The sequence below is a fragment of the Talpa europaea genome (assembly GCF_964194135.1).
Source record: "Talpa europaea genome assembly, chromosome: 3".
In the NCBI taxonomy this organism is placed as follows: Eukaryota; Metazoa; Chordata; class Mammalia; order Eulipotyphla; family Talpidae; genus Talpa; species Talpa europaea.
In genome coordinates, this window is record NC_140069.1 from 35121180 (window position 1) to 35144775 (window position 23596).

Sequence of the window (23596 nt, forward strand, 5' to 3'; positions counted from 1 at the left end):
TGACTACCTGTCACACCTCTCTTCCAGTTTTCTTTTGGTGCCTTCATTTGTCAAACCTGTCTGGAAATCCAGAACATGACAGAGGCTAGATTATGCAAATTCTTAAAGGTCAGCCTCCTGAGAGATTTAGCCAGGCACGGAAGATAGAGAATGAAGCTGGGTGAAGGAGCAGAAGAGAACACCGAGCACAACAGCACACTGCCTACAACTGCCTTTGCTCACTTACAAACATTCAGTGTGCCAGGGACTATTCTATGGAATACAGGGGATCACAAGACAGAAAAGATACCCATTTTCTAGGTGCTTTCCTTCTTTTTACATAAGACAGTAGAGCAATAACCATAAAAGGCAATTTTGCATGATGATAGTGCAATAAAGAAAAGTATACCATGCTTCTGACTTAGAGAGGGCAGTCCAGAGAGGGCAGTCCTTCAGGTGAAGGCTTTGGGTGCAATCATCTCCAAGGTGATGGCAGTAGAGCTTAAAGTGAATATGCTGGAGAAGGGAATAATGAGAAAGCTTTCCAAGTCCTAGCGACATGGTGACAAACAGGAGAGATCAGCCAGGGCAGATAAAAATAGTCTGACATAAAACCAGGTGGATTCATGCAAGGGAGAGAGAGGAGGCCAGTGTGGCTGGAGGAAGACTGGTAGGAGAAGAGGTAGGAATAGTAGGTGGAGGCTAGATCACAGAGACTTTGTAAGCCAGGGTGTTTTTGCTAATGCAAGAGGAGCATTTAGGTTAGGGGTGGGACCTTGGTGTGTTTTTAGGTTAAGATCTCTAATTTCCATTTGAAAAATGTAACTTTCACAATTCTGTGAAAAACAAATTGTGGGGGGACAAGAATGCAAATGTCTCATTATAGTTTTCATTGCCAAGACCAGAGATCTCATGTTCAAGAGAGCTAGGTGGTGCTCTGCATTGGGGTGGCATTGTTTGGACCTGATGGATGGGCAGCTGACAAAAGAGGGGTCAAAGCACAGGCTGGCTGGCAGCCATGACATGGCTCATAGCTAGGAGCTCTTGCAACTGGATTATACTCCTCTGAAATGTGGATTAGAGGATAAGAAGAGGATCAATTAGCAGTCAGTCATGTGAGAACAGTTCAAAAAGATAAAGAACAGAGATACAACAGGAAAGAAATGAAAACAGCTTATTTTTTAGAGGTAACTTGGTTCTTAACAGCTATTTTATCTCTATGTAAATACCCCTGCTTCCACTTTTTTAATTAAGGTGGTGATGGGTCTCTCTTGCAAGCAAAATAGCCTCATGATCACACAGCTTTCTTTCTTCCCTTCTCATTCACATCTGTCAGAAGCAACAAAGCTCTGCTCAGGTAACCAGTAAAACTCTCAAATCTCAGTGGATTAAAATAACCAAGGTTTAATTCTCACTCACTTTAAATATCCATCATGAGGTGGATGGACTCTATTCTACTTCAGACTCTCCCTGAGAGAGTCTGCTAGCAGATCAAGACTGCTAGCACATCTACTCTCTGGAACATTCTTGATTGCCATGGCAAGGAGAAAAATGGTTCTGGAAGGTCTTGCATCAGCAGGTAAATGCTGTGCTCACAATTCATGAGCAGAATGTGTCAAGCAGCTCATCCTGAGCACAAGGAGTCTCGGAAAAGCCACCCGACCGTGTACTGGAAAGAGAACAGGAAATATTTGGCACACTTTCCACCATTCACTCATCCATAACCATGACCTTCACTGCTGCCTGTATGTATCAATGTCAAAACTTCTAGGGGAGATATCCATTTCTACCCCTTATCCTAATTTTCAACCATCATTGGAATGACACAATTGGATAATATCACAGTCTCTCATACCAAGACTGAACACTCTATCTTCCCCACAAACTTGCTGTATTTTTTCTCTTGGTCAGTGCCCCATGATGTCCGCTGCCTCAAATAGGAAACTCTGGTGTTATCTTTGACTTCTCTTTCTCTTCCAAAACCTAATTAGGCACCAAGTCCACAAACATTTCTAATTTATCCCCACCCTACCAACTATATGACCAATGCCCTACTTCAGCCACTTATGGATTGTTTTTTCTTTTTAATCAATGTTGGTTTATAACATTATATAGGCTTCAGGTATACAGCATTATAATTAGACATCAATACATACTACTCTATGATCCCCGCTAAAGACTGGTTTCCATGTTCTACCATATAATTGACCTCTTTTAGCTGATTCCTTACTCCTGCCTCTTCCCTTTTGGTAAACATCATTTTGTCTTTATAGCTTAAGAGTTTGTTTTTGTTTTGTTTGTTCATTTATTTTGTTTATTTTCCACACAGCAGTGAAATCATGCTGTATTGTCTTTCCCCATCTGACTCGTCCACACAATGCTGTTAGCCTCCTCTCTGGTATTCCTGCCTTCATATTTCTCCCTATAACGTGCAATCATTTGTTCATTCAACAAATATTTAAAGAGTGCTTACTTCTTAGATTAAATAAGTAATGGGTCAACTTTGTAGAAATTCAGTCTAAAGAGGTAGACAGTGATGTAAACAAAAAATTACAATGCAATGGACAAATGTGGTAACAGCTATGTAGAAAGTAGAGTGGGAATGCAAGGGAAATATCAAATTGGGTGTGGTGTTGATGGGAGGATAATGTCGAAGCTTCTAGAGAGGAAGTAAAACTTCAGCTACAAGATTGGGCAGTAAGATTTGCTCCTCTATGTGAATCACAGGAATTGGAAAAGTGGCCGAAGGAATCAGCATGTGCCTGACAACTTTGAGGGACTCTTCCTGACTCAGTCAAAAAGGTGGATTGAAAACAGGACCATGATAGAGCAGCAGGCTGATCAGCAACAACGCAAAGTGTCCTCATTTGTTAGGTAGGTGGGAACTCCACTTGGATATGGCCACAAGTTGGAGGACGAGGGAAGAAAGGGCAAAAAGACAGATCCTGGTCATCGTCATATGAAGGAGCTAGGGTGGCATCAAAGCTATGGGCTTGGATGAGATGGCTTGATGAGCCCCAAAAAGGGAAGAGTTCCACGGAACACGAACATTAAAGGGCCCCAAAGAAACATGGAAAAGCAATGGAGAAGAGCCCTCTGATAGTGTGCACCCTGCAGAATGTCCTTGTGAATCTTTTTGAGAAATATAAGCGTCTAGAACTCAATAAAAAACCGCTGGGAGTCAGAAGGGGCATCTGCCCAGGGTGGGTGAGCCTTTGTATCAAATTTCTTCAATTCCTGAAGGACTTGCGACCTCTCTACCTGTAGAGGTAAACAATCAGCCAAACCCCTCAGATTAGACCAGAACTCTTCCCCCGGTGTCTCAGAGGGATCAGAGTAGGTGAGCTACCCAGAGGGCTGCCGCTGCGATCACAGGTCACTGCAGAAGCCACCAAGTGGACACTGAGCAACCGACCCAGCAGTTTCCCGAGTGGGACTGGGTTAGAGAACACCGCGCTCCAGGACCGCAGGCGCGCGCGCCCGCCCGCCGGGGAAAGCCGAGAGCGCGCCGGGGATCCTGCCCGCCCGCCCCCACTCACCCCCTCCCTGCTCCCCTGCCCGCCCCCCGACCCCCGCTCCCTTGCCCCCAGCCCCGTCCCGCCTCTCCACCCCCAGCAGCCCGGAGGGGCCGTGCGTCATGGGGGCGGGGCCAGAATGCCCCGCACAGCGCTGCCCCGCCCCCCGTGGCGGAAAAGGGGCGGGCTCGGCCGGTGCTGGGGAGGTGGGGGGGGGTCCCGACTTTTCTCAGTCTCCCCGGACCGGACGGCCCCTCCGCCGCCGAATCCTCGCGCTCTCCCGGGGCCACCGCCCGCCCCCTCAGCGGACGCCGGGCGTCGAGGCCGGGCGCGCGGGACGTCATGAAGGGCGCCGCCGCGGAGGGCCTGGCCGGCTGAGCGCCCGCGCGGGCCCGAGGCATGTGGAGCCCCGGCGGGGGCCTGCTGCAGACAGTGCCCCGGCTCCTGCGGCTCGCCGCCCTCCCGGAGCTGCCGGCCCGCCGGGCCCTGCCGCGGGCGGCGAGCGGGGACGAGCCGGCGGAGCGCCTCCCCCGCGGGGGCGGGGGCGGGGGCGGGGCCAGCGCGGCGGCGGCGGCGGCGGCCGCGGCCTCGGGCGCCCTGCTCGGCGCTTATCTGGAGCGCCAGGGTCCGCCTGCGGCCTCGGAGCTGCCCGCGCCGGGCGGAGCCTTAGCGGGCGGCCCCGGCAGCGGCAGCGGCTGCGGCGTGGTGGTCGGCGTGGCCGAGGTGAGAAACTGGCGCTGCTGCTGCCTCGGCAGCACCTGTTGGTGCCGGAGCCTGGTGCTGGTCTGCGTGCTGGCCGCGCTGTGCTTCGCTTCCCTGGCCCTGGTCCGCCGCTACCTGCAGCACCTTCTGCTCTGGGTGGAGACCCTCGACTCGCTGCTGGGGGTCCTGATCTTCGTGGTGGGCTTCATCGTCGTCTCGTTCCCTTGCGGCTGGGGCTACATCGTGCTCAATGTGGCTGCCGGCTACCTGTACGGCTTCTTGCTGGGCATGGGACTGATGGTGGTGGGCGTCCTCATCGGGACCTTCATCGCCCATGTGGCCTGCAAGCGGCTGCTGGCCGCCTGGGTGGCCGCCAGGATCCAGAGCAGCGAGAAGCTGAGCGCTGTTATTCGCGTCGTGGAGGGAGGAAGCGGCCTGAAAGTGGTGGCCCTCGCCAGACTGACCCCCATTCCTTTTGGGCTCCAGAATGCAGTGTTCTCGGTAAGTGGACAGTGTCCCATTGGGCCACCCTTCTCCAAGTCTGTTGTTGACTGGCCTTGCGATGGCCCTGGGAAGGCGCTCCATCAGGGGCCAGCAGAGCAGTGACTGTGACAGTGACAACAGGAGTTAAAATTACTTTGTCGCACTCTGAGAAATCATATGCAAATAAAGCAAATCTAAGTCGGGCCCTCTGCCGGAGATCAGGTAGAGAAAGAATTCGTTTTTGTTTTTTGTTTTTTGCATATGAATTCTATTGAAAATGAACAGCCCTTTTACCTATGAGAGGAGAGGACAGAGGACCGGAAATTGTAAACATTGGTCATCTTATATCTGTAGCGACTTGGCAACAGGGAGTAATGGTTTTACATTCCTTGGCTTTTTCTCTTGCTTGCATAAATGCACACAGGGTTTTGACTCAAGTTTTTAACTATGCGGGATTGAAGGCAGTGTTTAGGTAAATAGTAAATAGTAGCGGGATAGTTATAGACCCCGTAATTTTGCGGTTTCCCTTAAAACTTGTAATAGGCATTTTCTTTGCCAAGTAATTTGCCTTAATACAGTTTAAAGGGCAAAACCCTGCTTATCTTCCTTTGGAAGAACTTCATTTTGAAATCATCCGTAATGGATAAAGCAAAATAAGACAAGCAAGCTTTTGTCCAGTGAGCATGTGTTTTTCTCCTTTATACACATTTTCTACACTTTTTTTTTTTTTGGCCTTGTATTCATAGGTTCTGCTTATTCAACTTAAGTTTCTCTAGCTAGTGTGTGTCTCTGTGCAACTGACTGCAGAATAGAAGTGCTGCTAGTGAGAACAAGATTGAATGAAGAGAGTCAGATCTTTACAAACTCAGTGACTTTGGAACAAATTACCAACCCTACCGCCTTTGCATTCCTCTCTTCTCAGGTGAAGGGTTTGAAATAGATTATGAAAATCCCAAATTCAATGATTGTAAACTACGAAGAGTTCATACAGAGAGTCCCAGGAACTCAGCCCTTCCCATGTCAAGAAAACTATGTATGGGTGTAAGAGATACAACATCCAAAACCACCAAGAGTAGATGTATTTTATATTATGCCGGTGATTCTAACATAGTTTCAAAAATGTTGTTACTTTAGAGACTTTCCCATTTTGTTTTGTATTAAGAGGAATTCTAACCACCTTCCCCCTATGATGAAATTAACATTTTTTTCTTCTTTTAAATGCTTTTTGCAAATCTGTTGACTTACCAACAGCAACAATGACTATAGAATAAGACTTGTGGGAGCATGGAAAAAATAAGGGATTTTCTGTAGAGACAAAGTTTGGTGTGGTCTAAGCCTGAAATTTTTCCCTTTTCACAACCATCTATAGTATCAAGCATATACATGAACTTTGACTCAACCTTATAATAGATATAGTGTCCTAAAACTTAGAAAGAGGGTTAGTGGTAATTGAATCTGAATAGTTTCACTGTTTGCTTTGTTTTCCAGCATAACCTGTATTCTTATGTTTTGTTCATCTACTATGTTCCTACTTTCCACAGAAAAGATAATTCTGACCTTTTAATCAGTCTTGGAGAAGGTGATTAGTCATATACTACAGATTATTGTCTAATAGGAGCAGAGGAATGGTGCTTGCGTCCTGCTGTCTGCTTAGAATTCATTGACTTTTGTCAACCTGCTTATCCTCTCTGTGGTTCAGCTTCTTATTTTAAAATGGGGGAAGTAGTAGTATCTACTTAATGAGACATTGAGGAGACATAAAACAAATAGGTACACTAGGGCTTGGCTTAACCCACTCACATGTTGACTTCCTTACCATAACTGTTATTATCCAAGTAGCCTAGGTAGTAAATAAGTATAGTCTCAAACTTTGCACTGTGGTCTGACCAAAGGGACTCAACTTATTCATTGTTTATTTAGTATCTAGTATATTCCTGCAATATAAGAAGGATTCATTATATATTTAATTAATTAAAACTACAGGTTTTCTCTTGGTAATGTCTCTTTAACTATTAAACATGTCAGAAATTGTACCTTGTACTTGGAAAGATTTAAAGTAATTAAGTAGCATTGCCAGGGTCAACTCTCAGTTTGGCATTCTGAGGTCACAAGAAAAGAGGGGGAAAAATAAGACCTCTTAAAATAGATATTAGAGCCTTATTTTACTGAGGAAGAAATGGAGGAAGCTTAACCATGTAGGAACTTGTTTAGGTTCACCCACCTACCATGTGATGTGACAGAGCTAAGGTTTGAACCTAGGATCTGTGGATACGGTGTCTACACTGTATAAAATTCTTACTGGGGCCAAAAGTAGGGTAAGCTGTGAAACCATTGGATTGTAGGCTGTTACATCTAGTTCATGTCTATTATTTTGAGCTATGTGTTTACAGAAGTAACTTTCTCAACCAAAACAGTTTGCCAAATTCACCCAGGATATGTGAGAAGAAAGCTTAGTTTAGGCTGATGTTGATTTTAGTCTGACTTTTCTTCTGCCTTCTAGAACTTCATCCCACCTCCATTCTCTCCAGGTCCTTACCCTCTCTGGTTTCCTACTGCTGTCCCCTTCCCAGGTATATTTCTCTTGTTTCTTTCCTTCCTATCTTTTAAATTATCTTTTTTCTACCTGTTCCAGTAAGAATTCATTTTCTTAATCCCCATGATTAAAAAAATTTATCTGGATTTACCTCCAAGAGGAAATGAGGTATAGTGATCATGAGACAGAAATTTTGGAAGTAGACAGTACTTGATATTCTGGGCTGTGTGACCTTCTCCAGGTTTCCTCATTGTGAAGTGGAGTAGAGTTGTGAGGGCTAAATAAACTAGTGTAGGGAATGCACTAAATATTTTCCCTGGCACATAGTTAATTCTCAATAATTTGTAGCCAAGTACTGTTGTGGCAGAGGTAATGGTAATTACATTGCAGAGGCAGGGACTGATTATAAGTGGGGAGTATATGAAAGAAGGAAAGGAGGGCTTTCCCCTTGCTGCTCTATTCTTAACCATAATTTTTTCTTCTCCCACGTGTGCTGAAAAGGGATAAACAAATGGACACTCCAGTTTTGAAACTCTTGAAATAGAAAACTACATAATACTTCATAGTATCATTTCTTGGAGCATTGGAAATACAATTTCTCAAATACATACTTAAACACTTTCTTCTTTTAGAAATGCAACTGTCATTCCTCCTGGGAAATAAAGCTTAAAATTTTTTTTTTAATATAATCTTGATTGGGCAGGTATTACTATCCATCAGGACAGATTTCTGAGTTTGTTCTTTGTGTGTGTTTCTCAGTACTGATCTTACCCAGAAACATTATCTAGGAAGAATAGTATTCCCTTACTGAATCTGTGAGGATGGGCTCAATTATGCTGCAGTAACCCTATCATCAATCGGTCAAAAAGCAAAGGTTTGTTTACCTGCTTGACACACTTCCAGGTTTAACTTGGTTTAGGGGAAGGAGTGGAAAGTCTTTGCTTTGTGTCATTTTTACTTTGGGATCCAGAGCCACTATCTTGTACTTGGTTACTGGCACAGGGGAAATAGTACACTGGTTTTTAAAGTTTCTTCATGGAAGTAATCTCACTTTTTATCTGACCTGAACTAGTTTTACAGGTCCACAGCTAACCTCAAAGGGGGTGATACCTGCATCAGGAAGGACAGGAACAGCAGAGTTGGCAGTCCGTACCCCTCAAGTCCATGGCACTTGACTGCCTTCTCCCTCTACTCCCCCATGTCAAATCATTGGTTAAGTCTAATGGATTCTACCTTCTGAAGCTTCAATCTGGACTCTTGCCACTACCCTGACTCAGGCATCTCAGCCTCCTACCTGGTCTCCTTGCCACTGGGCCAAGACCTTCCAATTTTTTCTCTGTCCAGAAAGAGAAACTAAAATGCAAATCAGATCTTGGTATACCTCTGCAGGAAGACCTCACGTGGATTTTTTCTTTCTTTTTTTTTTTAAAGATTGATTTATTTATACAAGAACCAGGTTATAGGCCAGATGTGCGGGAGGGTGTGAGGGTTCACCAGAGACAGAGCAGGGAACAGTACAGGCAGACTGCCCGACATACACTGCTGAGTAGAGCAGCAGGTGAGACAGGAGAGGTCTGCTGGGCCATGTGGGTTGCTCTGCGGCCAGTGGGGATCGAATTGGCACTGCAGAGGCTGCGGACAGCTTCACAGCACTGCGCTCAACTGCCTGCGCCACCAGGGATGCCCTCAGGTGGGTTTTCTTTACCCCACATGATAAATTACAAACCTCACAGCTTACCTCTCTTGCCATTCTAAGTACCCTTTGATGTGCTAACTTAATTCTCACCAAGGTAGACATATTTCTGATTCAAACAGAGCAAATCTTTGTAGCCTGGAGCTTCAGGTTTAACTTTTTATCAATTGCTGGAAAAGATACTGGTTCTATAAGAAGACTGTTGATGCAGGTGTAGGAGATGGAATCTTATAAGAGCAGTGTAGAAGAAACTTGTTACCATTGAAAACTGAAAACATTCACAAGAATAACATCCCATTTTGCATTTAGTAAGCACTAGAGTATTCTTGTAAGGTCGCTCTGGCTCCTATCTTGGAGTTTAAAATTTACTGCTATGAAATGTTAACTTTAATAAAAAAAATCACATAATTGGTTATTATAGATAATAATATTCATATTAGTGCTTGCAACTTCCAAAGAGGTTTGATTTTATTGTTCTACAGGAAAGCTTAAATATCATTCTTTCTCTTTTCACTTTGGTCACAGGAATACTTAAAAAGTCAAGGACCCTGATGATAGCTTCCTTTTTTTAAAACAAATCCATGTGAGAAATTTGTTTCCATTATCATTAAGTCTTTGAAACCAACGTAAACCTTAAATAAAAAAATAAAGCATCCTTTTATTCGTATGTTGTCTGCAGCACATTACAACATGCAGAGCAAATTTATGTACACGGTATCCTTTATTTTTTTTTTTTTTTTTTTTTTAAAGTTTCCAGATTTTTTTTTTTTTCTTTTATAGAGGCATGTTTTATTTATTTGTTTGTTTGTTCGTTTGTTTCGTTTATACATGCACTGGGTACAGTCAGAAGCGCGGGAGGGTGAGAGAATTCACCAGAGCCAGAGCAGGGAGCAGAGCAGGCAGAAGGACCGAAGTACACTGCTGAGGGGAGCAGCGGGTGGCAGGAGAGGTCTGCGCACCATGTGGGACCCTCCTCTGGTGGCCGGGGAGCAGCCGGGAAACGAACCGGCGCTGCAGAGGCTGCGGGCAGCTTCGCAACCCAGCGCTCAACCACTGCGCCACCGGGGAGGCCCTACACGGTATCCTTTAATCAAATCACAACAGCCCTTTGAGGAGGTATCAGTGACTAAACAACAGAATTATTTAGAGGACAGATAGTGTAAACTTGAAATCAATGTGGTTTTAACATTTACTGTGTCATGTTGGGTGAGTTATAGTTACTTTGTTAACTGTACTTGCAGTTGTGAAATTTGTTCAATGAGACCCACCACATATCTGTCATAAAATATGTAGTTTGCTCTTTACTTCCTCTCTCTGTCCTCTGCATTCCAAAAGAAGGACATGGAAATTTAGAGATTTTTTTTTTATTTTGTAATTTAACAAGTTATTTATATTTCACTTAGTGTCAGTGTTAGTTATTCTTCTAACACATACTACTTACTTAACATTCATATTAACCCTTATTTCATGTTATAACTAAGGCAATTGAGGCACAGAGTGGTGAAGTAATTACCCTAAGAGCACAGAGTCACTAAGTGGTAGAATCATGATACTAACCTAGGCTCTGTTTTGAGTCTGAGAAAAGCTGGGTTTCTCAGAAAGTCGTTCCAGGACCATAGCACTTGCCCCACAACACAGTGCATATACAGCATTAGGGAGGACTTCCCATGTGGCAGGCACTAGGCAGGGAACATGCTGTGGACATCATCCCAGGACTGTAGAGCAGGGATCAGGGAACTGTAGGCCGTGGGCCAGACCTACCATCTGATTTTGTGGGACCCTTGCCAGCGGCTGGGGAACGAACCGGCACTGCAGAGGCTGCGGGCAGCCTCGCAGCCCAGCGCTCAACCGCTGTGCCACCAGGGGAGGCTTACCTACCATCTGATTTTGTACAGCACGTGAACTGAAAATTGTTTTTCTATTTTTTTAAGTAATTAGAAAAAAATTCAGAATACTAAATGCAGGCAAACATACGAAATTTAGATTCAGCATCTGTATATAGTGTTATTGGAACACAAACATGTTCTTGTATTGTTTCTGACTCCTTTTAAGCTGAAGGACTCAGTTGAGTACTTGAGAAACTAAGGCCTGAAGAGCCTAAAATATTTATTACCTGGCACTTGACAGAAAAAGTTTGCAATAGAGTTCCAGCAGTCACTGTAATAAAATAGCCATCAAACTCCAGTGTCTGCAACTGTGGGAAGAGCCTGTTAAGCGCTCACATTTACCTTTTTATTTAAAAAAGTTTTTTTTTTTTTTTTAACAAAAGCAATACATGGTATTGAAAGTAAAATGTAAACAAAAGAGAAATAAGTAAATTTAAAAGTGCAAGGCCTACTCCATTATCCTGGCTCACTTCTCCGTGGAACCACATTAAAGTATTAAATACTACCAAACTCTTAATTACTTTTTTATTTGTATAAGCCCACAGTAGATTAGAAGCAGCAACAAAAAGATTTTTTTTTTTATTTGTTTTCAGGACAGGGAGCTATGAAACTGGTATTCTGGTTAAAATAATGACAGCAAAGATGCATTAAGATGAACCTGAAACAGATATAAATATCATGACTGTTCCTAGAGCTTGCATTGGGTGATCATGAAGAAGATATGTTGCTTTTAGAAATTTAGTTCACAATTGAACTAAAAATTAAATAAATTGACCAGTGAGTATAAGAGCACAAGTGTGGTAAAGTATTAGCCTTGGGGACTCTCTGGGGAATGTCTGGGGACAGCATTTGTACCTAGGAAACAGGTAAGGAGCAAGAGTAAACAGATGGTGAACCTTTAGTTACTCTAGTATGAAGCCACCGGGCACTGCAGTGATAGTGTTTTTGTCAAAGAACCTGAAAGCAGTTCTTAATGCAGACTTGGAAGATAGGGAGATGTTTACTGGAGAAATTGATGACTGAGTAGTGAAAGACAGTTTAGGACTGTTGTCTAAGTAAAAGGATTGGGAGCAAGCATGCCAAAAGGAACAATACACAAATGCCCAAGATGAAAAATGAGCAATGAGTGTTCTAGGAACAAAAGCATATTGATGTGACTTGAACACAATCAACGTGAAGCATGTACCATTCATAGGCCAGGTCATGGAGTGCTTTGTGTATTGAAAAACCTGAACCTCTTTCTGCTGGCAATAAGAAAAAGTTTAAGCAGGATTAGACTTGCATTTTAAAAAGATTTCTGAGGGATTTAGCATAGTGGTGACCTGGTATCAAGGCAGGTGGGCGGGGGATATGGGGTAAGATAGGAAAGGACAGACTGGGGAGATTTCTTAGCTATTTAGTAAGTGAGATCAAGAAGACATAGTAGATGATTGGATGTAGGAATAAAGGAGGAATGAGCTGTGTGATTGACTTCTGAAGTGTCATACAGAGCAACTAAGATTGGGAACTCAGGAAGAGGTACTTTAGAGGAGGAAGAGAATGGGGAGCTCATGCTTTCCCTTAAACCAGTTTTGCAGATTTCATATTTGTGGGCCTCCCTGATGGCCTAAGGGTTAAGTCTCAGCATTACCACCACAAATGCCCTCTGCTACTGCCTGAGTTCTGAGTTCGATTTCCAGCCAGGGAGCTAACTCACATGGCACAGCAGACTTGCTCCCCTCAACAGTGTACTTCAGTAGATCCACCTGTTCTGCACCCCACTCTGTCTTTGGTGAATCTTCTCAATCCCCCAGTCCCCCACACCTCTGGCCTACACCCCAGTTCTTCTACGCATAATAAATAAAATAAAAATCTTATGATAAAGGAATAATTCTTTAAAAAAATTTCACATTTCTGGAAGTGAACATTACTTATCATTTACTCCCTGCTCTCCAACTGTTTTGCAATAGTGATAATTTTTTGAGGCTATATGCAATAAAATACATATTTTATCAATAAATAGTAATGAGATGAAAAAATCAAATGGTAGTAATTTTAATTTCTTTTGACCATTCCCCCCTTAAATACTGTAGAATTTTATGGCTATTCTATGTTATTACTCAGTATATTTTAATTGGAGTTTGCCTTAATAGTAACTTTGTCAATAAACAGCGTCTCTATTACAGAAACCAAGAAATGCCTATAAAGGAAGGTCTCATTTCCCTGAATTGATATTAGATTCACAGAGCTCTGCATAAAGGTTGAGTGCTTCCATATACAGATCACCTTTATAGTCTTTGTTAGATCTATGTCAAGATATTCTGTGTAAAAAGAGTAAACTTTCTGATTGTGTTAAAGCCAGTAAATTCATGGTGTATACAGTTGCTGAGAAAGTGGGGGGTTTGAGGCAGGGTGACAGGGAGCTTTATTTACCCTGTGCTGTGCCTGACAGGACAGCAGGCCGAGGCTCAGTGTACCTCCAGTGGGAAAGCCGAAGCTCTCTTATCGTCACTTATAAAAATGCCGTGTCAGAGATAAATTCGCTCTTGCTCCTCAGAATTAAGGTTTTCTTTCTTTCTTTTTTTTCAGATGGCGCTTCTTTGTTTACAGGATCTAATTACCATATTACTGTCCTACATTAGTCCCTTCTGGCCCAGACAAGTGAATTACATCTCCAAGTAAATCAGAGTACCTCTGAGAATAGGATGAATATACTTTTATGATGCATCTGGAGTTTTAAAAGCATGGAAGGATGGCAGTCAGGTAGCAGTCACCATCCTTGGCGCCCTCACTGGAATATTTCTGATCAGAAACTAACCACAGCAGGATAACACTGACATCCAAGGTTGAGATTGCTAGAGTTCTTTAAAGTAGAACCATCCTGACCTTTGATCCCAGGGTATTGCAGATGGAAATACCAAAAGGAATATTCTAGACTCAATTTAATGCCTTTATAGGAATTAGGACGAGGAGACAAAATCGTTTAAAAGTTGGTGGGTGAGGGCTTACTTGGAGAGAAGATTGGATGGGTCTTTGTAAGAAGAAATATTTTAAATTAACTATGTTTGCCAAAAAATTGAGCTAGATGCAGATTCTAAGTAGCATCATGGCTTATAGGGCTTGCCATCCTACAATAATTTGGAACCTGTTTATCTTTAAGTAAGTCACAGTTGAAAAAAATGAGTAAATATATTGTTCCACTGGTTAAATAATTCCACATTTGGTGAAAATGATCATATTAAATAGCTGGAATCTGTTTTTTGCTTTCTTTAAATATGTAGCTTTTCAAAAAGGAAATATAAAATAACAACATTTGTTTTTCCTTAGGTTGAGGCTTGCTCATTCATAAAAGGTTTGATAAACTTTGATTTACATTTTGGACAAAGATCTTGTAGAAGAATTAAGTGGCAGTGTTGTTTCAGATTTATGAAATGTGTTCTTTAAATAGCCATTTTGATATTATTGATGTCATCTGAGAATATCAATTATGTGGTCTGTTTAGAGAAACTCTATTACATTTAAAAATATTCACAAGCTTTGTATTCTGACATTTTTGAGCTTCACTTAATATGTATATAAAAGATAATTTCCATGATACCGGCTTTATTATTAACTGCAAAGTAATATTTTTTTTTATATTTACTCATTTTATACATTTGACATATTTATTCTAAAGTAATTCTGTAAGTGCTTCACACTGACAGAGGAACCTTCCTACAACTTAATTCCACTTCATCACGCCTTGATTAGACCCCTCAATGCTTTTTTACAGAGTACAGACTTGTTCCCCTTCCCCAAGACCCCTAGCAAGTGGCATCCTTGCCACTTTACTATTTTTTTACTGGTTAAAAGGGTTTTATTATGAATAACAAAAGCTACTATTCTCACTCCCAGTCTTTATAAGATTCCCTTGCATGTGCCCCATAAAAAATCTGCACTGTATTTATCGCCAACCTGGTAGTACAGCCTGTATGTCCCTTACCATCTTGCCCCTCTTCATTCTCTTCCTCAAACATCTTACCTTCCTCATCCTATTTATCTTTCCCAATAAACCTATATTTAGCTTTTGCCCATTTTAAATGCCTTTTCCCACAAAAATGTCCTTTGGCCCCCATTATTATAGCTATTTTTAATTCCTCTTTATTCCTTAATGCTCAGGATGTAGTCCTTTGTAAGGCTCCCTTAACTGCCTGTTTCTGAGGTAGTTGGTGTGTATTTATTAAAAAATGTGTAAATTACTCAAGATAGGATTTGTCTTTCTGCCTCTTGTAGTCACCTACAAGAGTATCTTGCAGGGTCAATAATCATGTGGGTGAATATTAATAACTAATTGCTATTGTGTTTTTCCCAGACCAACAATGGTACATCTCTACTCTAATCATCTGTATATAAAGACGAATATCATGTCATTTTATTGAATATGTGACTATATGGTTATTAGATTGTAGTTGTAGAATAATATATAGTTGGTTAAAATACCAGATCTAAATTTTGTAAAAGAAGTTATCAACAGATTTCTTGTATACCATTAATATTGCCCACATAGGGATATGGGAAAATTCTTCTCAAAATTAACATTAGTATCAACAATATCAACTTAGAAATAAACTAATAAGAAATCCATGATATGTGAATAAAATTACTAAACTTATAGTCAAAGATGTGACTGGTTTTGAATAGTTATAGAAACATTATGGATGAGAATACCAAATATTCTGGAGATTTTGAGACTATTCAGTTTCATAAATTTTCCTTAATCTCAATATAATATTTACTGATTTTTTTCTTTTGAATGACACAATGATCCCCAAATGTAGCCACAGTAATAGGTAAGAATAGTTAGGACAGAGTTAAAAATAATAATAAAGGGGGCTTAAATAACATGGAATTATCAAATATTAAGTGGTAATTTTACCACAGTTTGATTTCAGTGGAAGATTCACGATATCAGTGGAAAATATAGAGCTCCAAGTAGACCCTTTTATATACAGTAATTTAATATAATAAACATCACATCATTACAGTTACTATCTAGTAAGTAATGATGGGAAAACTGGCTACTGGGGAAGGAAAGAATAAAACTATAGCCTCATCTTGAATCTAAATAAATTTCAGAATAACTAAGTGATAAATGTTTAAAAAGGAAAACTTCAGGAAAAATACCTAGGTAAAAGTTTACAGTGTGATCTAAGAACACTTGTTCTAAACCTAAAAGCAATGGAAAAATCAGAAGATTGAAAACACTTGATTTTATAAAATTTAGAAACATTTGTATGTCCAAAAGTAAAATTAAGAGACAATTTAGAGGAAAATATTTGCCATATATAGGCAAAAGATTATTCTTACTACATATAAAGAGCTCTTATGCATAAGACATATTTGACATTCCAATAAAAAGGGGCAGATATGAACAAATAAAACCATAAAATGCACATTTAAAAGTAATGTCAGTAAAACTTAAGATAGTATAAATGAAACATCATGTTTATCATTATCAAACTAAGAAAGATTGAAACATTAAGTTGGTAAGAGTATGATGAAGTGGATACCTTATACATAACTTACTGATTAATTTGTAAATCAATGTGAACTTCTCTGGAAAACAAAAAATTACTGTTTTATCCAGTAATTCCTCGCCTAGTGATCTATCCTAAAATAATGGAGATGCATATTATAATAGTCATTTCTTGCTAATATAGCAATCTGTATATCTAATATATACAGATTACTCCATAACTTGAGTGTCTTAACCAACAGACATTTATTACTTTGGTTCTTTGGATCAGGAATTCCTGTGCAGCATAGCTGGGTGCTTCTGACTCAGCTTCTCTCAAAATGCTGCAATCACAGTATTAGCCAGGGCTGCAGTCATCTGAAGGCTTGACTGAGTGAAAAACTACTTCCAGGCTGTTGACAGAGCTCAAGTCTTTGCTAGCTATTGACTGATTACTTCAGTTCTTGCAACGGGAACCTTTCCACAGATGTATTAAAACCTGGCCTTCCATCTCTGATCCCCAAGCTGGACCTAATGTTGAAAGCAACATGTCACTTCTGTAGTCTGTTTGATAGAAGCAAGCTGTAGGCCCAGCCCACCCTCTAAGGGAAAGGCTCATACAAGGGTATGAGTACTAAGTTTAGTGGGACAATTTTAGACACTGCTGCTCATCAGAGATTTTTTAAATTTATAATAGCAAAAATAAATAAATATGCACTCATAGGCACACATAGAAACAAAATAAGGGGACAATCTAAATGTCTCACAGCAGAATGGTTAAGTCGTGCTATATTCACACAGTGGTAGTATAATGGCATGGATTATGATTTCTTTTTTGAGTGTTGGTCGGTCATTTGCTAGATATTATGTAAGTATTTCTGATCTTAACTATGTAAGTTGGTAGTTGTTATCCTCATTTTGCAGGTGGAAAAAACATGCTTAGAACCAGAGTAGCTCCTTGACTTCTCAGCATCAGAATGTCAGTTCAGGGTTACCTGGCTTCAAAGTCTGGTGACCACACTACCATTTAAGTATGCTGATGGAGAATATTTAGTGACATGAGGCAGACTCACATGGTTGTTTTTACAAAATGATTATGTGTGTGCATATTTTATTTGTATGTAAGAAAAAAGTCACAAATGTTATCTTTTAATGGTAGACTAATAGAATATTAACAATTTTCTATGAATTTATGATCATTCTAAATTTTCTGCATTCTGCATGTATTTGCTTTATAATCACTTTTAAGAATGAGAATGCTTTATGAAGTATTTTTGGTCTCATCTACTGAGGGAAAACCATTAGCAATACGTATACACAAAGGTTTATGTGAAATTGAATGTTTTTCTTAGTACTGAATTGTTCCCTCTGATCTGCTTTTCTAGATTACTGATCTCTCCTTACCCAACTATCTGATGGCATCTTCAGTTGGACTACTTCCTACTCAGCTTCTGAATTCTTACTTGGGTACTACCCTGAGGACAATGGAAGATGTCATTGCAGAACAGAGTGTTAGTGGATATTTTGTTTTTTGTTTACAGGTGAGTGTAAGGCAAAAGGTTTTCTTTCTTTTTTCCCCCTGTATATTTAACCCTAATGCATCTTATTGAAAATAATTTAAGGTTTTTCCCTTTTATATCTTATTCTTTCAAAACCACTTCATATTTTGACAATATATATTTTTAATTGTGGACATACGGGGTATATAGAGCTGAATTGATACTGAAAATTCTCATAAAAGGGAATAACTAAAATAGTTCTTATTGCAGTGATTATTTTCAAAGTCATTATTAAATCATATACTCTTGAGTTTGTGTGCAGTATTATTAATACTGTTTCTGAAGTTAATTATAGTGAAATTTGATGGGTTGGGTTTTTATTCTCAGTTACTTTATCTTCAAATTATTCAAATTTTTTTAGTATTTTCAAGCAATGTAATTTTCTAGTACAATTTTATATAGAACAAGATTTTTTTTAGAATGTATTGCTTTATAAAAAGTATCTAAAGTATCCTATTACAAGTCTAAAGAACATTTCTCTAATGAATCATTACTACTTATGCAAGTATAAGTACATATAATTAATTCCATGTAAGAATTTTAGAAAGGAGAAGGTCCCTATGAAGTAGCCAAATGTATTCAGTGCCTTTAAATTGCATACAAGAAGAGTTAAAAATTTATTTACTTGTAGTATATTTAATTACTGAAATTTACCAAAATATAAAATCACTATACTATTTGAAGATTCAATAAGATGACGATGATAGTTAACCCTTAGTTATATGCCCTGTATTTAAGCTCATTTGATGCCTACCAAAACCCTCACAGCTATATACTTTTATTATCGCCAACCAATTGTGTACATCTCTTCTACCAATGTGTTAAGTGCTATCATAGTGTTTGCTTGAATTAATCACGGTGGGAATACTTATACCATGAAAAAAAGTAAAGGGCACCAAATCAAGCCTTCCATCTCTGATCCCCAAGAATTAGTTTACCCATTGAATAATAATTTGTCACAACTTCAAGGGATAGAAACAGGATTTGAACCAAGGCTCTGGAGACCGTGCTCATTATCAGTAGACTATAGTAACTGTGCAGCAATACTAATAAGATAGACAACTTATTGATCCCTGGACTTATTAGTTTTAATTTATTCTGCTGTTGAATATATGGTATCATGTTTCAAAGTTACTGTTAGTGGCATTATTCCCAGTATTAAAAATACTATGATTAAACCAAGTTAATTTTCTTTGTGCTTCTGCAGTATAAGCTTAGTGAACAACAACAACAAAGTAAGCCCAGGAATATTTACCGTAAGCTATAAATAAAATCTGTCAATGAAAGAGCTTGATTTAAGAAAAATTTTGCACTACTTTTATATTCAGGGAGTCATTTTTATTTTTCTTTAGTGTCTTTTCTCCAGAGCTGTTTTTTTTTTTTTTTTTTTTTTTTTTTTTAGATAAACTATATCAAGGTTTGAGGTTCTGTTACCATTTTTTTATTACTATAGTAAAGCATATTAATCATATATTAAGCTTTCTATGCATTGTATCAATATTATAATTCTGATATGCTGTAATCTAAGATATATTTTTCTTTTTTAGTATATTCAAACAAATTTTGTTTCCTGCTTTCCTGAAAATGAGCAATCCATCTGAAATAGCTTTTTTTTTTCCCCCTTTTTTTTCCCCTTCTTTGAGTAAGTAAAATTCCCTATTAATAATGTTAGGAGATTTTCACTATTTTGTTCTTTATATGCATCTTAGCAGTTACCCAATTATAACCAATAGAGTCATAACAGAACAAAACATTTGTCAGTGGTACATCTTAAAGTTTAGATTTTTTTTTTTTCTCCCAATGATTTATTACTCCTTTGCTTGATCTTGCAGAATTAAGGAATATACAAGAGGGGGGAAAGGCAAATATTTTTTTAGTCCAGGCATTTGTGAAAAATTGTATAAACCACAACAAATAAAAGTGAAATCTTACGTCTTGATTTGTGGATGTTACTTGTAACTTAATTTATGCCAGTGAGGATTTAATTCACCTTGCAAATGATATACTGAAGAATAAAGAGAGAGAACAAAGAAGTCATCTTGAAGGGGAAAATTTGCATAGGGAAAATGGATGAAGCTTGAAGTTAGAGTAAGGGTGTTTATGATGTTCTTCCACATTTGCTAGAAATGAGCCACAAATTTGCCTTTGAGCTTTATAACCATCTAAAGAGAATCCATCTTGTCCATAAAATTAAAGCAGTTCTAAATAGATGGTCAGAGGAAGGCACATCTGTTCTGATGCTGTGAAATCCAACCTAGATTCCATAGTCTGTCAATTCAGTTACTCTTTTCCATGCTCGATATTTTTCTGTGTAACCACCGGCTACAGCTTTGGTAAATCCAAGTTTTTATTGCATTGCAACTGTTCTTTTGGAAAAGTCATATAGCCAGATTGGTAATATTTCTCATGGTTAAAAATCTTTAGCTATTTTTTCAACACTGCCCACATTCAGCTGTTTTGTCTTTTAAGCCCACATTTTTCTCAGTGATAGTTTCAAACTTATCTTCACTCTCCTCAAAATTTTTATTCATTCCTTTACTCCCTCTTCATTCTCATGAGATTACTAGACTCTTTCAAATAGGAATACCCTCAATTTCCACCTAAGAAACCTACTAGCCCTCTTGTGGTCTGCATACACAGTCATCCTGCTTTCCGGTAATAGTGGAAGAGATGCCTGTGTTTCTATATAAGCTTGTTCTTCTACCTATGTTTGATTCTTTCATCTTAATAAGGAAACTTAAATATAATGTCTTTTATTTACTTTCTTATATTGAATATAAGAAAGTATAAGAAAGATTTCACTTTTATAAGAAAGAAGGCATTTTGGAAAATCAATACACATTGCAGGCCCTGGGGTCTAGAAGGCCATCTGGGGAAAATTCCACATAAAGAGGTATCCAGTTCACCTTTGTTGGAAACTAGGAAAGGTTTTCCATCTGGTATAAACTTGCTTTCTGTGGCCTTGTCACATCCTTTCTTTAGGCTATTCTATCTAAAGTCATTACTTACCTTATCTAAATCAAATACTCTTATCACGCTCACTTTGACTTTTTGGCAACCTAAGACTCAGTGTACCATGCTATTGTTATTGAAATACTTTTCTTCTCTTAGCTTTTTTTTTTTTAAATAGGCATGTTTTATTTATTTATTTGTTTGTTTGTACATGCACTGGGTACAGTCAGAAGCACGGGAGGGTGAGAGAATTCACCAGAGCCAGAGCGGGGAGCAGAGCAGGCAGAAGGACCGAAGTACACTGCTGAGGGGAGCAGCGGGCGCCAGGAGAGGTCTGCGCGCCATGCGGGACCCTCCTCTGGTGGCTGGGGAGCAGCCGGGGATCGAACCGGCGCCGCAGAGGCTGCGGGCAGCTTCACAACCCAGCGCTCAACCGCTGCGCCACCGGGGAGGCCCTCTTCTCTTAGCTTTTGATAACCACAATCTTGATTGCTTTTTCCTACTTGCCTGGCTCACCATACCTCCTCTTCTTACCTCTCTGTCAGCGCTCTCCATAGTCTATCCATATTTTCTCATTGTGAGAACTTCTTGGAGAATTCAGTCACAATGGTGGCTGCTATTATATTTATTTGTGGGAGGACTCCCAAAGACATAACAGCCTCTCAGCCTTCTTTCAGAGCTTAGACCCATTTATTGAACTGCTTTGGTTGTCTGACAGGCACTTGTTTCAGCACATCTTCAACAGAACTTAGCATCTCATCCAATCCCTGTCGCAGTTAGTTCTATTAATATTTTTTCCACCTCTTAGTGTTCTTATCACTGAAAGCATCAAGCAGGGTTTTCAGTGTAGCTTGTTTAGTAGGAGAACAAGATTTAACAGCCCACTTTTAGATTAATTTGCTTAGAATTGATTAGTGGGTACTCACTGAACGGTGCCCTATTGTAAGTTCCATGTGCTTCCCCTCCACCCCACTTACCTCACCCTACCTCTGTCTCTCCTCCCTCAAACACTTAGATTTAGAATACCTTCCCCAGGAAATTATTAAAATTATGTTGAGGTATAATTGAGACACCAGCCTTTAAAAACTTGCTGGGATATTAAATAACACCTGTTCCAGCCTTGTTTCACTGAGAATATTTGCTCCAAACTCTGAAGAACTAATTTACAAATGAACTTGAGAATAAATACTGTTTAGAAGATGTGGGCTGTTTAGACATATTGATGAATTGTCTGTAGAATGTTAAAGCACAGAGGGACCATAACTCATATTGGACAATTGGAGGTGTTTAGGTGGTTTAAGGGACTTATCTGAAATCGTATCACTAGTAAGTTGCTAAACCAAGACTAGAACCCTGACTTTGATACTTTTTTTAGTATCCCTTTGATCATTTTTCCTCATTGTTATGCTGTCCTTTGTTTCTCCTTAAGCACAAATGCATGTCTTAATTTGTTTGGAAGTTGATTGGCATTAATGAAATTAAGTGGTTCTTAATATATTTAATGTTGGCTGCATCAAGTAGCTAATTTGCAAATAGTAGTGCATCTCTAACTGGGCTTAGAAATACCTTAGGACATTTATGATGCAAATATGTAATACTACTTTAATTACATTTAAAAAGTTTAGGCAGCTCCTACTTCTATTACAGACATTTTTATTCCTTGAAGTAAGCTTTTTAGTAAAGAGAAACAAGTCTGACTTAAGAAGACATCATTTGTAATGACTGAATGGGTTTCTTGTGTTTCTCTGATACCATAAACTGGTTACCTATAGATTTTGACCTTCCTCATTCAGTAAGAGACGCAACCAATGTTCACTATGGGTAAACTACTGAGAAATCTTACCTGGCCATGTTTGTGAAGCATTTTGTTGGAAACATTTCTAAGGCAAATTATTACTGGATTTTTTTCCTCCCCCTTCTCTGTATAAAATATTGTTAACTGTAATGTTTTATTTTTATTCACAGATTATTATAAGTATAGGCCTCATGTTTTATGTAGTTCATCGAGCTCAAGTGGAACTGAATGCAGCCATTGTAGCTTGTGAAATGGAACTGAAAACCTCTTTGGTTAAAGGCAATCAACCAAATATCAGTGGCTCTTCATTCTACAACAAGAGGACCCTAGCATTGTCTGGAGGTGGAATCAATATTGTATGACTCTAATGTGTGATTGTCAAGATCCCAGTGTGCTGACCAAGGTCTAGCAACCACCTCACTAGTGGGCAGAGACAAGTTCTAATTGTATTACGGCACAAACAAAACTGGCTAGTTTTTTAAATTGCACAATTTTTTAAAAGCAAGAATCCTTTTCTGGATATGTAAGTGTAAATGTAGATGCAATTTTGGCTGCACCCCTTTATCATTTATTATGCCTGTAATGGCCTATAGGTCTGCACTTTAGTGTTTTTTTGTTTTGTTTTTAATTATTTTCTTTGTGGGTACTTAAAACAGAGAAATAACCCAAATATTTTTCTGCTTAGTGTCTTTATTTATAAAGTCCACAAATAGTTGTATGCATCTTTCCTACTTAGTGTGAGTAAAAGTATGCAGTTTTAAATGTGTAATCTTACTAGGTATACTTTGCTTTTGGTAGTCTTTCCAGAAAGGATAATCAGTGTTTTTTGTTTTGTTCTATTGCTTTAAAAGTGGGACCATTTTGCTTCTCTTTTCCTTACTAGCTAGAAGATTAACTTTTGGTTGAATGTATATTTGCAAGCATCACATTGTTGCAGGGTCATTTACACCTATTTACACAAGCTTAAATCCTACATTGTGGGACTGAAGTGCTCTTAAGATACCTTTTTATTTTCACTGTGTAATA

General features: G+C 39.4%; 1 protein-coding gene across 2 annotated transcripts; it reads left to right on the forward strand.

The window, feature by feature from the left end:
* Positions 1-3893: 3893 nt before the first annotated feature.
* On the forward strand, positions 3894-22932 carry TMEM64 (transmembrane protein 64; the record flags this gene model as incomplete). 2 transcript variants are annotated; one of them, XM_084229424.1, is made up of 3 exons in its annotated part: positions 3894-4697; positions 17650-17805; positions 22741-22932. In XM_084229424.1, 3 exons carry the CDS (start codon positions 3894-3896, stop codon positions 22930-22932), a joined length of 1152 nt encoding a protein of 383 aa, XP_084085550.1. The 2 variants fall into 2 exon arrangements, with proteins under 2 accessions (XP_084085550.1, XP_084085551.1); XM_084229425.1 differs by lacking the exon at positions 17650-17805.
* Between the last annotated feature and the right edge of the window lie 664 nt (positions 22933-23596).